The sequence below is a fragment of the Pseudorasbora parva genome, chromosome 2, assembly GCF_024679245.1.
Source record: "Pseudorasbora parva isolate DD20220531a chromosome 2, ASM2467924v1, whole genome shotgun sequence".
Lineage (NCBI taxonomy): Eukaryota > Metazoa > Chordata > Actinopteri > Cypriniformes > Gobionidae > Pseudorasbora > Pseudorasbora parva.
In genome coordinates, this window is record NC_090173.1 from 4278110 (window position 1) to 4294934 (window position 16825).

Below are 16825 nucleotides of genomic sequence, written 5' to 3' on the forward strand. Positions count from 1 at the left end.
CTGTTTAATCAATCAATCAATCAATCAATCAACTTTATTTATATAGCGCTTTTACAATCACGATTGTGTCAAAGCAGCTTCACAGTGTCAAACAGGGTAATATTGCGACAAAATTAGATTTGGCTGTTCAGCCGTACTGGAGAAAACAGTGATGTTATCAGCTTATTTTAATTTATCATATAGCGACAATGTTGGCAGATCAGTATTATAGTTTATAGAATTAAATAAGACCTAATTCATATATTTTATTTGTATAATAAGTTGAATAACTTTAATCATATTTTTAGTGTCCCCAACTGAGCAAGCCAAGCCAAAGGCGACAGTGGCAAGGAACCAAAACTCCATCGGGGCATGATGGAGAAAAATAAACCTTGGAAAAACCAGACTCAGTCGGGGTGCCAGTTCTCCTCTGGCCTATTAACACACCGTGTAAGATTATTATTCTGGCAACCTTACAGGTCGGAAATCATATTAGATCGGATTATTCAAAATTTTCAGGGTTTCACGGAAGAGACAGATTTATTTAGGATGGGGCGTCAATTACACAAGAGTATGAATACATGAAAGATCGGAATTATTGCGCCGAAGACGGGCTTTGAGCATGTCGTGCCAGTGAGGCAAATTCGGAGGAGACACCATTTGACACGGCTCAGCAGACACTCCAGGATGCGTTGGTCATGTCCAGGCAGGTCCACCATCCGATCCGGACAGGGCCCAGATCCGGGATAAACCTCGGGATAAACAGAGAGACTAACATTAGCGTAGATGTCACTCTTTTTATGATGTAACGAGTACATCAGGTGTTATGGGAAGTGTTCCCGGTTCCGGCTGACCTAGTTAATGCAGCCTAACAATCAGTCAATTGAATTGAATAATGAAAGTTAAAAATGTTCTATGTGTATGCCATAGTAAAGAGATGTGTTTTTAGTCTAGATTTAAACTGACAGAGTGTGTCTGCTTCCCGAACAATGCTAGGAAGACTATTCCACAATTTAGGAGCTAAATAGGAAAATGATCGACCGCCTGCAGTTGATTTAGATATTCTAGGTATTTTCAACTGGCCAGAGTTTTGAGACCGCAATCGACGTGATGGGGTATAATGCGTTAAGAGCTCGCTTAAGTACCGGGGAGCTAAACTATTTAGTGCTTTGTAAGTAATAAGCAAGATTTTAAAATGTATGCGATGTTTAATAGGGAGCCAGTGCAGTGTTGACAGAACTGGACTAATATGATCAAACTTCCTGGTTCTAGTAAGAACTCTAGCTGCTGCATTTTGGACTAGCTGGAGTTTGTTTATTAAGCGAGCAGGGCAACCACCCAGTAGAGCATTACAATAATCTAGCCTTGAGCTCATGAACGCATATACTAACTGTTCAGCATTTTGCATTGAAAGCATGTGGCATAATTTAGATATATTTTTAAGATGATAGAATGCGGTTTTACAGATGCTAGAAACGTGGCTTTCAAATGAAAGATTGGTATCAAAGAGCACACCCAGGTTCCTCACTGACGACGAGGGCTTGACAGAGCAGTCATCAAGTGTTAGACAGTATTCTCGGTTACTACTTGTGGAGCTTTTCTGTCCAATAATTAAAAATTCAGTTTTATCTGAATTAAGTTGCAGAAAATTACTATTCATCCAATTTTTTATATCAGCTATGCATTCTGTTAATCTTGTGAATTGGTAGGTTTCATCCGGGCGTGAGGAAATATAAAGCTGAGTATCGTCAGCATAACAATGAAAACTAACGCCATGTTTCCTAATGATATCTCCCAGTGGTAGCATATACAGGGTGAAAAGCAACGGTCCTAACACTGAGCCTTGCGGTACCCCATACTGAACTTGTGATCGGTGTGACATCTCTTCATTTACTGCTACAAACTGATAACGGTCAGATAAGTACGATTTAAACCATGCCAAAGCAGTTCCACTAACGCCAACATAATTTTCGATTCTATTCAGAAGAATATTGTGATCGATAGTATCAAATGCAGCGCTAAGATCGAGTAACACTAATAGAGAGATACAACCACGATCAGATGATAAGAGTAAATCATTTGTAACTCTAATTAGAGCAGTCTCAGTGCTATGATACGGTCTAAATCCTGACTGGAAATCCTCACATATACCATTTCTTTCTAAAAAAGAACATAATTGTGAAGACACGGCCTTTTCTAGTATTTTTGATAGAAACGGTAGATTCGAGATTGGCCTGTAATTGACTAATTCTTTAGGATCAAGTTGCGTTTTTTTAATAAGTGGTTTAATTATAGCCAACTTAAAAGTTTTCGGTACATATCCTAATGTCAAAGATGAATTAATGATATTAAGCAGAGGATCTATGACCTCTGGAAGTATCTCTTTTAATAGCCTAGTCGGTATAGGGTCAAGCATACATGTTGTTGATTTTGATGATTTTACAAGTTTAGCCAGTTCTTCTCCTCCTATAGCAGTGAATGAGTGTAATTTTTCCTCAGTGACCCTGCAGTGCTCTGTCTGAAGTGATACTGTAATAGACGGCTGCATGGTTATAATTTTATTCCTAATATTATCAATCTTACTAGTAAAGAAGTTCATAAAGTCATTACTGCTGTGTTGTTTACAAACATCAGAAGCTGAAGCTTTATTTTTTGATAATTTAGCCACTGTATCGAATAAATACTTAGGGTTGTGTTTGTTTTCTTCTAAAAGAGATGAGAAATAAGCAGATCTAGCAGTTTTTATGGCCTTTCTGTATGCAATCATGCTCTCTTTCCACAAATTGCGAAAAACCTCTAGTTTTGTTTTCTTCCAGCTGCGCTCCATTTTTCTGGCTGCTGTTTTAAGGGCCCGAGTGTGCTCGTTGTACCACGGCGTTGGATTATTTGCTTTAATCTTCTTTAAGCGCCGGGGAGCAACTATGTCTAAAGTGCTAGTAAGGAGAGAGTCAATAGTTTCGGTTGCAGCATCAAGTTCATCTTGGCTATCTGTAATGCTGAGGAGATGGAACTGATGAGGAAGATTATGTACAAAGCAATCTTTAGTCGCAGCGGTTATCGTCCTGCCATATTTGAAGCGAGGGGATGGCTTTGCAGCCTTAGGTAAATTAAGTATACATGATATTAGGTAATGATCTGAGATGTCATCGCTCTGCTGCAGAATTTTAACAGTATCAACATTTATTCCATGTGACATTATTAGATCTAAAGTATGATTAAGGCGATGAGTGGGTCCTGATACGTGTTGTCTAACTCCAATAGAGTTTAGAATGTCTCTAAATGCCAATCCCAATGCGTCTTTTTCATTGTCTACGTGGATATTAAAATCCCCAACAATTAGTACTTTATCTACAGCTAATACTAACTCCGATACAAAACCAGCAAATTCTTTGATAAAGTCTGTATTGTGCCCTGGTGGCCTGTATACAGTAGCCAACACAAATGTCAGAAGGGATTTATCATTTACACTACACAGTGTTACATAAAGCACCAAAACTTCAAAGGAATTATATTTGAAACTAGACTTCTGAGTAATACTGAAAATATTATTATAAATTACAGCCACACCTCCCCCTTTACCTTTCAGACGTGGCTCATGTTTGTAACAATAATCTCGGGGGGTGCACTCATTTAAAGTAATGTAATCATCAGGTTTTAGCCAGGTTTCTGTCAAACACAGCACATCTAAGTTATGATCTATAATCATATCATTGACAACAAGCGTTTTTGGCGAAAGGGATCGAATATTCAGCAACCCAAGCTTTATCAATTGTTCATCCGTATTATATCTGTTGTTTATTTGTTGGACATCAATTAAATTTTTACTGTTGAATGGTTTTGATGGTTTTTTGTATTTACTAATTCGGGGAACAGACACAGTCTCTATGTGATAATATCTAGGTGAAAGAGTCTCTATGTGCTGGGATTTAGCTGACTTTGGTGACGTGAGACAGCTAGCAGACGGTTGGTTTAGCCAGTTTGTCTGCTTCCTGACCTGGGCCCCAGTGAGTCAAGGTTTAGCTCTAAGACTATGTGCCAAATTACTAGAGAGAAGAGCAGCACCAGCCCAGGAGGGATGAATGCCGTCCATCTTCAACAGGTCAGGTCTGCCCCAAAAACTTTTCCAATTGTCTATGAACCCTATGTTATTTTGCAGACACCACTTAGACAACCAGCCATTGAGTGATGATAATCTGCTAACTATTTCATCACTCCTTTTCGCGGGGAGAGGACCAGAGAAATATACGGCTTTTGACATCGTACTTGCGAGTTTACACACCTCTTTAATGTTAATTTTGGTGATCTCCGACTGGCGAAGTCGAACATCATTAGTGCCAACGTGAATAATAATCTTAGAGAATTTACGATTAGCTTTAGCCAGCACTTTTAAATTTGCTTTGATGTCAGGCGCTCTGGCTCCCGGTAAACATGTGACTATGGTGGCTGGTGTCTCTATTTTCACATTCCGTGTAATAGAATCGCCAATAACTAGGGCACTTTCAACAGGATCCTCAGTGGGTGCGTCACTGAGTGGGGAGAACCTGTTTGATGTTCTAATCGGAACGGAAGAGTGGTTTTTTGATCCGCGACTATGCTTTCTCATCGTCACCCAGCCCTGCTGCGCGGGCTCAGCCGGAACCAAACAATGAGTGTTCACTAAGCTAGTCGCATCCAAAGCAGTATCTAAAGCTGTTACATTCTCACTACTCTCACATAAAGCTTGGATGCGTGTCTCTAAATCTGAAATCTTCTCCGTCAGCCTGATTAATTCCTTACATTTATCACATGTGAAGCCCTGTTCGCCAACGGAGATAGATATGCTAAACATGTAGCATGCAGTGCAAGTGACAATGACAGGAGAAGAAGACATGGCTTACCGTATTTGTTGATGAATCCAAAACTTACCACAGTTGTCTGATGGAGTCTTTTTAATAATCCAACTCACCACAGTTGTCTATAGAACTCAGAAAACAGAAGACCTGGATGCTGGGATGGAAAGCTACCAGGCTAGCGAAAAGCTAACGTGTGGTAGTGATTTAGATTAAAAGCTAGTAATGTCAAATTTAAATTGATAGGCTATATTAAACACTATATGGTGATGAGTAAGTTATATTTAGCAGTGTAAATTACAAAGAAAATATATCAAATAGAGATTCAAACACAGCTATACAGAGCTACAAACACTGTGGTGGCAGCAGCAGCAGGCAGACAGACAGGAGCAATCGATCAGGAACAATCAATCAGCCAGGAGCAATCAAACTTTTTTATAGTTTGTTTAAGCAAACTATAAAAACCAACCTCATGTCCAACCTCCCTTCAGTCTTTCTCTCCTATACTGACATTCAACATAATACAAAAGAAAATGTCTTGGCAAAATGACTGGTGCCTGGTAGGGATCTAACAAGTACCAGTACTTCAGTAGTAGGGGTAGCACAGACTCCCTAGTTTATTTGGTGTCCGCTGCTGCATTCAGTCGCAGGTAAGCAAATCTGGATTTCTTTTATTATCTCAGCTTGTTTCTGTCATGAGATTATATATTTAGACATTTGTCTAGTTTCATTTCATCATATTCAAACATAACTCAGACACACTTTGGTTGTTTAGTGTTAAGGACGTTTATCGTAACACAATTATTGTTGTATATTATAGCAGTTGTCTACTTTCTGCTTTATTATACTGTATAATAAAGCAGAAAGTAGACAACTGCTATAATATACAACAATAATTGTGTTACGATAAACGTGTTTAGTGTTAAGAACGTTTATCGTTCATGATATTGTAGACCTAATTTTACTAGTCAATATTACTTTGTATTAGTATTCATAATCAGTTATCATTTTGTATTATTATTTTTTTATAATCATTTATAACCATTGTATGCTTGAATATATGTATGTTAGAGAAGACATGAGAGAGCTAGACACTGTATGCACATGTGTGTTCGGTTCCATGAGAGTATGAGAGTGGGGGCCGGGTGCATGTACACAGGGGAGTTATGGACAGGATGTGTGTGTGTAAGTTTCAGTGCATATGTTGACTTAACAATTCGCTATACATTACATTCCATTTAATGGAAACCATATGTTCTTTGGGGTGCACAAAACTACAAGCCCTTTGTATGAAGAGCAGAGAATGGACGTTGGAGTACGACAGAGAAGCTGCGTATAACATCACTCCAGAAACGTTCTCTCCTATGTCTGACTAACATATTAAATAAAAGAGATCTCTTGACAAAACAACTGGTGTCTGGTCCCGTGCATTAAACAACGGGGGAAAAGAGACAAAAGTCTAGGTCTACATTTTGGCGTCACGGTAACAGGATTGCATCTTCAGCCGTTTGTCTCAGTCTATCAGGTAAGACTTTTTTCCTTTCTAAGATGAGTCTGCCTGATGATTAGAGACATTGACTGAGACTGCTAAAAGAACTGTTATTATAAATACCAGTTGTGTTGCCAATGGATATGTGTCAGACATAGTAAAAAAATATGAAACAAAATAATATTTAATTTTATTGGAATTATTTAAGTTGCTCAGATCAGTGGACCTCCAAAAAATATTTGAATGAAGCTGGGGTAAAAGTGGATCTTTGGTAAAGAAGACCATTTAGTCAAATTTTCAGGAGAATAAGCCATAAGGCGATTTAGCAATTAGCTTGACATGACTGTGAGGTGGTGGAATGTGGCGATTTTGCGCTGGCTGTAGAGTCTAAAATATTTCACACACTGAAGATCCGTGCTGTTACAGACAGGCGGGGAAGGTGTTAAGCTGGGTTTGATTTAAGCGATTTAAAGTGGCGGATCTGGACTTTAAGTAAGTCCTGTAAATAAGAATCCTAAAACGTTTAAATACGCTGGAGTAGCTAAAATTGCGGGCATTCTGATCTTGACAATGAAGCTGTTCAAAATTTGAGGAGGATAAATAGATCTGAGTTCAACTGAATAAATAAATTAAACCAAAAGGAAGAAATTGTCCTGAGTTAAACTAAAAAAGAATGAAAAGCAATTGAAATTATAAGAGAAACTTTAATTTAAATTTTGACCCTCTTTTCTTTTGTTCTTGAGTTATTAGAAGGGATAGGGAGAGAGAAGGGCAGCCCCTCCCTTCAGAATTCATCCTATAGACACACACACATAGCTTAGGGAAAGGAAGAAAAGGGAGAGAGAACCAAGTAGCCCCCTCCCTTGGAAATCAGCTCTCACACACACACACACACACACACACACACACACACACAGCTGAGAGAGAGAGAGAGAGAGAGAGAGAGAGAGAGAGAGAGAGAGAGAGAGAGAGAGAGAGAGAAGTGAAGTAGCCTTCCTTTGGAAATCCACACACACACACACACACACACACACAGACATAGCCTGCTGTTTTAAGCACAGACAGAGTGACCAATAATTTGAAAATGGCAGAAGGCTGTAACAGCAGAATAATTTCTGCATGGTATCTGGAAAAGAAGAACAAGAAGCAAACAAAGTTTTTGAAGAAAGGACTTGATATTTACGCATCTATGGATGAGCAGTTAAGCTGGTTCGAAAACCAAAAAGACTCTATCAAGTTAAAAGTTTTTCCAATAATGGCAGCTAATTGGATTGTGAAACAAGGTGGAGTTTGTTGCAGCATTGATGGTTGTCCAGTTCCACTTGCTGAAGCAATGAAGCCTCAAGTTGAAGCATATAACAAGCTGAGCAAAATCATGTCTATCACATGTTCAGAAAAAGAACACATCACCAGTGATGATTCATTTGATCCAGATTGGAAAGAGATAATAGCTGAAGCTGAAAGGAAATATTCAGAAACATCAGCAAAATCGGTAACAACCGTAGTGCCGCCTCCTTACAAGCCAATTTATCCGACTTTGCCTGAACAATGTACAAGTTATTCCAAACCTCTGATACAGCCACAAGCTTTAAGCTCAAATAGAGTCCCAGTTGACAAAATGTATATAGCATCTGCGCAAGCAGCTCCAATAATTACCAGATCCAAATCATCTCAGCCAAACAGAGACATGCTGCAATGTACACCAGTACGCAACTATGGATCGGATTGGGGTGAAGAGACAAGAGATGACGACATGATCACAATTGATAAAGTTGGTCCTGAATTTTCTCCACTTGCTGTTAAAAAGGAAGAATTACAATCAGAAATGATGACAAGAGAGACCATTCACACCAGGAGAACGTCAAGCCATTCTCACCGCCTTGCCTCCATTGAAGAGACAAGATCCAAACACCGAGTTTTGGAGAGAATTAGATTCCTTGATTGAGGCACATCAAATGACACTAAGAGACATACACACCATTGTGAAAGCTAAAATCCCAAGAGACAGATGGGAACGCTTGCCAGCGTCGATAACAACAGCCCAATGGATAGACTTATGGGTGGATGGCCAGGGACGACCCCTGGGTCTTTGGCAAGCCTTAGATGTGTTCCGAAAAGAAATCCAAGAGATCTTGGGCAGTGGTAAAATTCCTTTCACATCAAAAAACACAAAACCTCAAACAGTTACAGGAATGCGGAAAGTGATGGGACTTTTTAACTATTGTCGGCAGTATATACCTGATTTTGCCAGCATCACAAGCCCTCTCATTGACCTGTACAAAGGAGGAAAGCCTGGAGTGGAACAGATACTCTGGACAATAGAAGCTGAGGAAGCATTTACTTCTATGAAAGAGAAACTGATTTCAGCCCCAGCTTTGGGACTTCCTGATGGCAGGTTGCCATTTCATTTGTGGACCAAGGTAGGAGATGAGACCTACTCAGCAGTACTGTGTCAAAAACCAGGTGATCGGTACAAACCAGTTGGATACTTTTCCACAAAAATTCCTGTCACCATGATAGGTCAACCACGATGTATACAAGCCCTCGATGGTGCCACATGGGCAGTGGATGCTGTGGAAAATCTGATAGGAGCACAAACTATCATATTGCATACTCAGCACAGTATAGTGACGTTGTTGAACAACACAAACATCAAGACTATCACTGATGCGAGGAGAGCAAAATGGGAAGCAACTTTGTTGAACAAGGATTTGAGAGTGGAAATAATCAGAGACACATCCCTTAACCCTGCAACAATGATGCTGGAACCACATGAGGGAATACCACACGAGTGTGAAAAACAAGTGGAAGAAGAAAGCCATGGTCCAGTTAATCCAATTCCTCTTGAAAATCTAGACAAGGAGTTATGGGTCGATGGATCCAGTTACTACGTCAATGGAAAGCGACATACTGGATGGGCGGTTGTGGAAGCTGATGGAACTGTTGTGAAGAAAGGAGCTATTTCTGGACAGTTTTCAGCACAAGCAGCTGAACTCATAGCACTTACGGAAGCTCTTGAACTATCGGAAGGATATCGAGTTAACATCTATACAGATAGTCGTTATGCTTTTGGCGTGGTTCATGACTACCTTGCCCTATGGAAAAGACGTGGACTAATCACTAGCAGTGGGAGCGAAATACAACATGCTTCCATAATTCGTCGCTTGATTGCAGCATGCCACTTACCAAGAGAAGCAGCCGTGGTCAAAGTGAAATCACATCAATCTGACAAGTCCAAGGGAAAGCCACGGAAATTCTGCAGCCGATGCAGCAGCCAGAGAAGCAGCGCTACTTTCCCTTACTCCTGTTACCTTGGTTAAGGAAAACAGGAAAGGCAATCCTGAGCTCCATCTTTTGTCATATCAAACAGAGACAGATGAAGAGAAAGAACAATGGATAAAATCAGGAGCAAAAGAAGATGATCAGAGTATCTGGAGGATTCCATCGGGACAAGTGGTGATGCCTGTCGGAACAAGAAGAGAACTAATGCAGCTGTATCATGGAAAAGTGCATGCTGGAGCAAAAGCAATGAAAGCTCAAATCAGCGAGACATGGTGGTGGCCACGAATGATGAGAGACATTGATGATTATTGCAGGAGATGCTTGATCTGCATGAAAGCAAATGTGGGAAAACCTGTAAAGGTGCGAACCAAGTCACATGCACCAAGACCCACAGGCCCATGGACAAATATCCAAATCGATTTCACAGGACCTTTGTCTCCCAGTGGAGGGTACCAATACATTCTAGTAATCATAGACAGATTTACTAGGTGGGTGGAAGCATTCCCTACAAAAACTTGCACTGCTGAAGCAACAGCACGAGTAATGGTGGAAGAAGTTTTTCCTCGATGGGGTCTTCCATATGAAATTGATTCGGACAATGGAACTCACTTCACTGGAAAACTGATGAAGGAAGCAATGAAACTGATGGGGATCAAACAGAAGTTCCACATACCGTACAGGTCAGAAAGTTCGGGATTTGTAGAACGAATGAACAGATCGTTAAAAACGTCTCTTACCAAAGCCATTCTGCAGACTGGCCAAGGTTGGCACAAGTTATTACCTGCCATCTTGTGGAACTTAAGAGCGACTCCAAACAGAGTAACAGGACTGACCCCTTTTGAACTGATGACTGGAAGAGCAATGGTTCTACCACCTGATGCGCCGCCTCCCGCGGGAACAGGAGGAGATTCAACTTTGTTCCAGGAGAAGTTACGACGCTATCTCACCATGCTGGACAAAGCTACCAAAGACAATAACAAGAAAGTGCGAGAGGCTCAGAAGCAATGGGATGAAAAACACACCACTACTGACATTCCACACATTCCCGAATTAGGCAGTTTTGTTATGGTCAAACGCATTGCTAGGAAAGGTTTAGAACCTAGATGGGAGGGACCATATGAGATACTCTTAACAACAGATACGAGTGTTTGCCTTAAAGGGAAGGGTGTAGGGACAGATATATGGTATCACTGGTCACAAGTTAAATTATTTTATTTATTTATTACTGGTTATTTCTAACCATACCACAGAGACTGGGAGCTATAGAGTGAAATAGGAGATTTTACACTATACTATTTACAGAACACAACCTCATGAACAATTACACCTGCTTACTGATTCACAACCCCGAGGGATAGGAAATCTTTAACATCAACTTTTATGTTAGTTTGTTGTTTTGGCCAGGAACTGGAGGAATTCAGGGCCCGAATGAGTCCAGGCACTGGTGAAGATTCATTAGGTTTTACTTTCTCAGAAGATTGGGGTTTTATAGTAAATGCATACACATAGATGTAAATGACACATAGTATGCGGGGACATAACATGGGTTGGGGTTCTTTGTTCTTTGTTATTTGTTCTTTGTTGTTTTGTTTTTGTTCGTTTCTGTTTCTATTTTTCTATCTTTTGTGTTTGTTCCTTTGTTTGTATTCTTCTTCCTCACTATCACTTCAATAGGTTGCAACCTGGGGTGATGTGTGGAACGGACGGTCGTAGTTCCAGAATGGGGGAGATGTAGACCAAATTTTACTAGTCAATATTACTTTGTATTAGTATTCATAATCAGTTATCATTTTGTATTATTATTTTTTTATAATCATTTATAACCATTGTATGCTTGAATATATGTATGTAAGAGAAGACATGAGAGAGCTAGACACTGTATGCACATGTGTGTTCGGTTCCATGTATGAGAGTGGGGGCCGGGTGCATGTACACAGGGGAGTTATGGACAGGATGTGTGTGTGTAAGTTTCAGTGCATATGTTGACTTAACAATTCGCTATACATTACATTACATTTAATGGAAACCATATGTTCTTTGGGGTGCACAAAACTACAAGCCCTTTGTATGAAGAGCAGAGAATGGACGTTGGAGTACGACAGAGAAGCTGCGTATAACATCACTCCAGAAATGTTCTCTCCTATGTCTGACTAACATATTAAATAAAAGAGATCTCTTGACAAAACAACTGGTGTCTGGTCCCGTGCATTAAACAACGGGGGAAAAGAGACAAAAGTCTAGGTCTACAATATTGTTATACTCACTTTTATGTCTTTTCATTTGATATTTCTGAAAATGTCTGATGTTTTGATTAACTGAAGATTAAATGAATATTCCTCTTTGATTTCAGACATGATGGAAGAGAGTGAAGAACTGAGTGAAGTGGAGGAGGAACATCATGTCAAATCTGGAGAAAAACCTTTGAGTCGCTCAAAGACTAAAAAGACATTTATAAAGACAACAAGAGCCAATAAATCTACAACCTGCACTCAGTGTGGAAAGAGTTTCACAAGGAAAGATAATCTTGAGCATCACATGAGGATCCACACCGGAGAGAAGCCGTACTCATGTGATCAGTGCGGGAAGAGTTTCACACAGAAACCAAATCTTACGAAACACATGAGGATCCACACTGGAGAGAAGCCGTTCTCATGTGATCAATGCGGGACCAGCTTCACAGAGAAAGTTAATCTTAAGAAACACATGACGATCCACTCTGGAGAGAAGCCGTTCTCATGTGATCAGTGTGGGAAGAGTTTTCCATACAAACAAAGTCTTGAGGGTCACATGAGATTTCACTCTGGACAGAAGCCATTTACCTGTGATCAATGTCCGAAGAGCTTCACACAAAAAATACACCTTAAGATTCACATGAGGAGCCACACCGGAGAGAAGCCTTACGCATGCAATAAATGTGGGAAGAGTTTCGTGTCTTCATCACACCTCATGAGTCACATGAGGATCCACACTGGAGAGAAGCCGTTCATGTGTGATCAGTGTGAAAAGAGATTCTCAAACAAACATAGTCTTGATGATCACATGAGCGTTCACACTGGAGAGAGACCGTTCTCATGTGATCAGTGCGGGAAGAGCTTCGTGAAATCTGATAAACTTAAAAGACACATGAAAATCCACACCGGAGAGAAGCCATATGCATGTGATCAGTGTGGGAAGAGTTTCCAGGAATCAGCAGACATTAAGAAACACATGAGGATCCACACCGGAGAGAAGCCGTTCTCATGTGATCAGTGCGGGAAGTGTTTCACAGAATCAGACGCCCTTAAGAAACACATGAGAACCCACACCGGAGAAAAGCCATTCGAGTGCGATCAGTGTGAAAAGAGATTCTCAAACAAACAAAATCTTGTGCGTCACATGAGGATCCACACAGGAGAGAAGCCGTTCTCATGTGATCAATGTGGGAAGAGCTTCAAAGATAATGCAAGTCTTAAGCTTCACAAGAGAGTTCACACAGGAGAGAAGCCTTTCATGTGTGATCAGTGTGAAAAGAGATTTGCTAACAGACAAAACCTTAATGCTCACGTGAAGATCCACACCGGAGAGAAGCCGTTCTCATGTGATCACTGCGGGAAAACATTTACTTTGCCATCAAACCTGAAGGCACACCTGAGAGTTCATACGAAGGAGAAGCCACATTCATGTTCTGTGTGTGGAAAGAGTTTTTCAGTGTTGCAAACTCTACAAACACATGAGAAAATACACACTGGTGTGAGAGACTACATGTGCTTTGAGTGTGAGAAGACTTTTACTACAGCAGGCAGTTTAAAACTGCACCAGAGGATTCACACCGGAGAAAAACCTTACAAGTGTTCACACTGTGACAAGAGATTCAATCTGTTAGGAAATCTGAAACAACATGAGAAGATTCACAGCAGAGAGAAGCCGCACACGTGTGAGCAGTGCGAGAAGAGTTTCTCTACTAAAAGTCACCTGAAGAAACACATGAAGATCCATGCAGTGAAGAAACCACTTAGTAGAGAAATCAATTAGTTTCCCAGTAGCCATTATGAGTGATATTTTACATATTTATGCATTTTTTTTTCAAAGTGCCTTATATTGCAGTCAAGGAACACATTTACATTTTGTCAGTTCTTGCCTTCCCTGTAAATTGAACCCATGACCTGGAATCATAGAGATTGTGATCAATTAAGTATTTGTAATATTGTAAAAACTACAGCATTGACTACCTAAATTATATCACGCGACTACCGTGTGTCTTTCATGCAAGATGATAATTCAACACAGGCTAGGGATGTGAGAGGAATTGAATTTTAGTTTTTCAGAATGATCGGAATGAACAATTTATTTGCAGAGAACATCAGACAGTATTTTACCATTTTTTTGTATTTGTTCTGGTGCTTATCAAGAATATAGAGACACTTCCAGGTTTTACATGACACAATTTTCATCACCAATAGGAAGCATACCGTTAGATTTATCCATGTACCACTGGTACATTTTATTTTACGGAGTGTCTTTTCACACTAAGTGCAAATATTGTGCCTTGTTGGCAAGAACTATATGCACTAGCTCCGCCTAACAATGCCTGGTTGGGCTAAACAAGATTTTAAAAAGCGCTAAAATTTCAACATCGTCAGTGGCATAATCTAAAGCCCTGCATTTATGCCCGAGCCCGACGGGCCCCGACTTTTTTACGCCCCTAGGGCCGGGCTTCGGGCCAATTTTCACGTCATACCTAAAACGCGGGCTGGGCTTCGGGCCTTTTTTAGGCTTCTCCTTTGTTTTATATTTATTTTATTAATTAAAAGGAACAATGAGATGTTTTGCGCTGGTGGAAACAACACGAGACCATAATAGCTAACGCGACTGTCAAGATATGGCTCGCATAGTGTTCAGAGCATAGGTTCAGATTCCGCGCCAGCAGCAGCAGCGCGCGTTTCTGTTGCGTGTCATTCGCGGGGCGTCTGCTGCTATTAATGGAAGCCCTACTTCATGTTACATATAAATATATTGCCTATTGATACAGCAAAGACAACGTCGGCAGTAGCCGGCCCATACCATGGTTTTAATAATTTTAGACCTATTTCAAAATTGCCTTTTATGAATAAGATCTTAGAGAAAGTTGTCCATAATCAACTTACAGATTTTTTGATGAAAAATAATACATTGGATATTTTTCAGTCTGGATTTAGAACGAAACATAGTACAGAATCAGCATTACTAAAGGTGACGAATGATATTTTGTTAAGTATTGATTCAGGAAAAAAATTATGATGTTAGATTGAAGTGCAGCTTTCGATACTCTAGATCACACGATTTTAATAGAACGCCTCAGAGATTATGTTGGGATCAATGGCGTGGCTCTTAAGTGGTTTTCATCGTACTTGCACAACAGGACATGTTCTGTTATCTCTTGGGGGGGTCCCTCAAGGATCTATTCTTGGTCCGACTCTGTTTTCACTATGCATGTTACCGCTTGGTTCAATCTTTAAGCAGCACAATATTAATTATCATTTGTATGCGGATGATTTGCAGTTATACCTTCCTTTGGAGTGCAATGACTGTATATCCTTCACTAATTTCTCTATGTGTTTAACTGAGGTGAAGGGATGGCTAGCAGATAATTTTTTACAACTAAATGAAGATAAGACTGAGTTTATTATGTTTGGGAACAAACAGCCTGGGAATAGCTTGGCAGGAAAATGTGGACCATTGTCCAATAATATGAGTAGCTATGTGAGGAACCTCGGCGTATTATTTGATACTGAAATGTGTTTTAACCGTCAAGTTAACAGTGTTGTGAAATCATCTTTTTTTCACTTGAGAAAATTATGAAAATTATAACGAGTTACCGCTATCTCTGAAATCCTTGCAAAGTTTGGACACTTTTAAAAAGGACTTGAAGACTTATTTATTCCATCAAGCTTTTGGCGTCTGATTGGGTTGGAAAATGTGAGTGATTATGTGATTATGATTATGTGTTTGATTTTTGGTGTCATGTGTGATATGACTTTGTATTTTTGTGTGTGTGTGTGTGTGTTATTGTACATTGTCGTATCTTTTGATGTTGTTTGATACTCATGGACAGCACTTTGGTCCATTCTAATGGTTTTGAAAGTGCTTTAGAATGAAAAGTTGAGTTGAGTTGATGATGTACATCTCGTTCAGAAGGGTCTGTCTGCGGTCTGCAAGACAGAGGCGTAACCGGCTATGCTACGCAAAGGTTCTAAAGATGGCGGCCGCAGAAAAAAGTCATGTGACTGAAACCCATGAATAACTATTTGCACTTAGTATAAATAGCAATTATCATTAATAAAATGTTATTTTCACTGAGTGTAAATTTAATCTATTTGTTATTTACACTCTGTGTAAATAGCATCTATCGTGCAAATAGCCGCTGCCTTTATTTTAGCTTATTAAACCATTTCATATTAAATAATTGTCCCCATGTGGTCAGCAGCTGAGTTCTTGTTCAACAGGGGGGGGCCCTCCATGTAAACCTCTGTCTGAGATTGGCGAAATAGTAGAGCAGGGTGTCCGCGGGGTCTTAAAAAGTATTAAAAGTTGATAAATCCATTTTGGGAAAATCAAGACCTTTAAAAGGTATTTAAAAGTCTTAATCATGAAGTATTTTATGATGTATTATCAAGCTTTGTCAAAAGAATTTGACACCAAAAATATTCATGAATATATTTATTTTCATCCCCATAAGTATTAAAAAACAACGAGGTGCTCAGTCTGAAATAGGCTCGGACCAGCCAAATGCTGATTTTGAGTTGTGGCGGGTAAACTCGCTTCACCTACCGAGCATACTGTTTCACCTCTTTGTGAACTTTGTTCAATGCATGCGAGTGTTGTCGTATGTGCGCATATCCTCCTGGGACCCAGTAATAGACTTTTGTCCACTGGAGTGGACATTATATTTTAGTGAGTTTCTGTGACATCACACACGTCAGTTTTGAGTCAGGATGTCCTTTATAGAGCACATTCAGGGCTTTGCACAGATACCAAATGTTCAGAGGTTTCACCAGGACAACAACAACTTATTGGTCTTTGAAAATGGCTGACATTAATGTTTAGCACTCTTATGGAAATATGATAATATTTTGTAATTATAATTTAAATCTGATTAATTTTCTAATTGCTTGTTATAAATCAACATCTCAGGAAAATGCTATGGGGTTTTTAATCAAAATAGGACTTTTTGTTCTTATATTGTCCATTTGTTTCTTATGCTCTAAACAATCTAATGACATGAAAAAAT

General features: G+C 39.7%; 1 protein-coding gene across 2 annotated transcripts in view; it reads left to right on the plus strand.

Annotated features, from left to right (window-relative positions):
• Positions 1–16311, plus strand: part of LOC137090092 (zinc finger protein 271-like) — a 105347-nt gene extending 89036 nt beyond the window's left edge. The window contains exon 7 of one of the 2 annotated variants that reach the window (XM_067453819.1): positions 12093–16311. In XM_067453819.1, coding sequence (XP_067309920.1) covers positions 12093–13590 — 1498 coding nt within the window. In that variant the 3' untranslated portion in view covers positions 13591–16311. Of the gene's footprint in view, positions 1–11929 lie in introns of both variants that reach the window. The other variant, XM_067453827.1, reaches the window with a different exon arrangement.
• Positions 16312–16825: the final 514 nt, after the last annotated feature.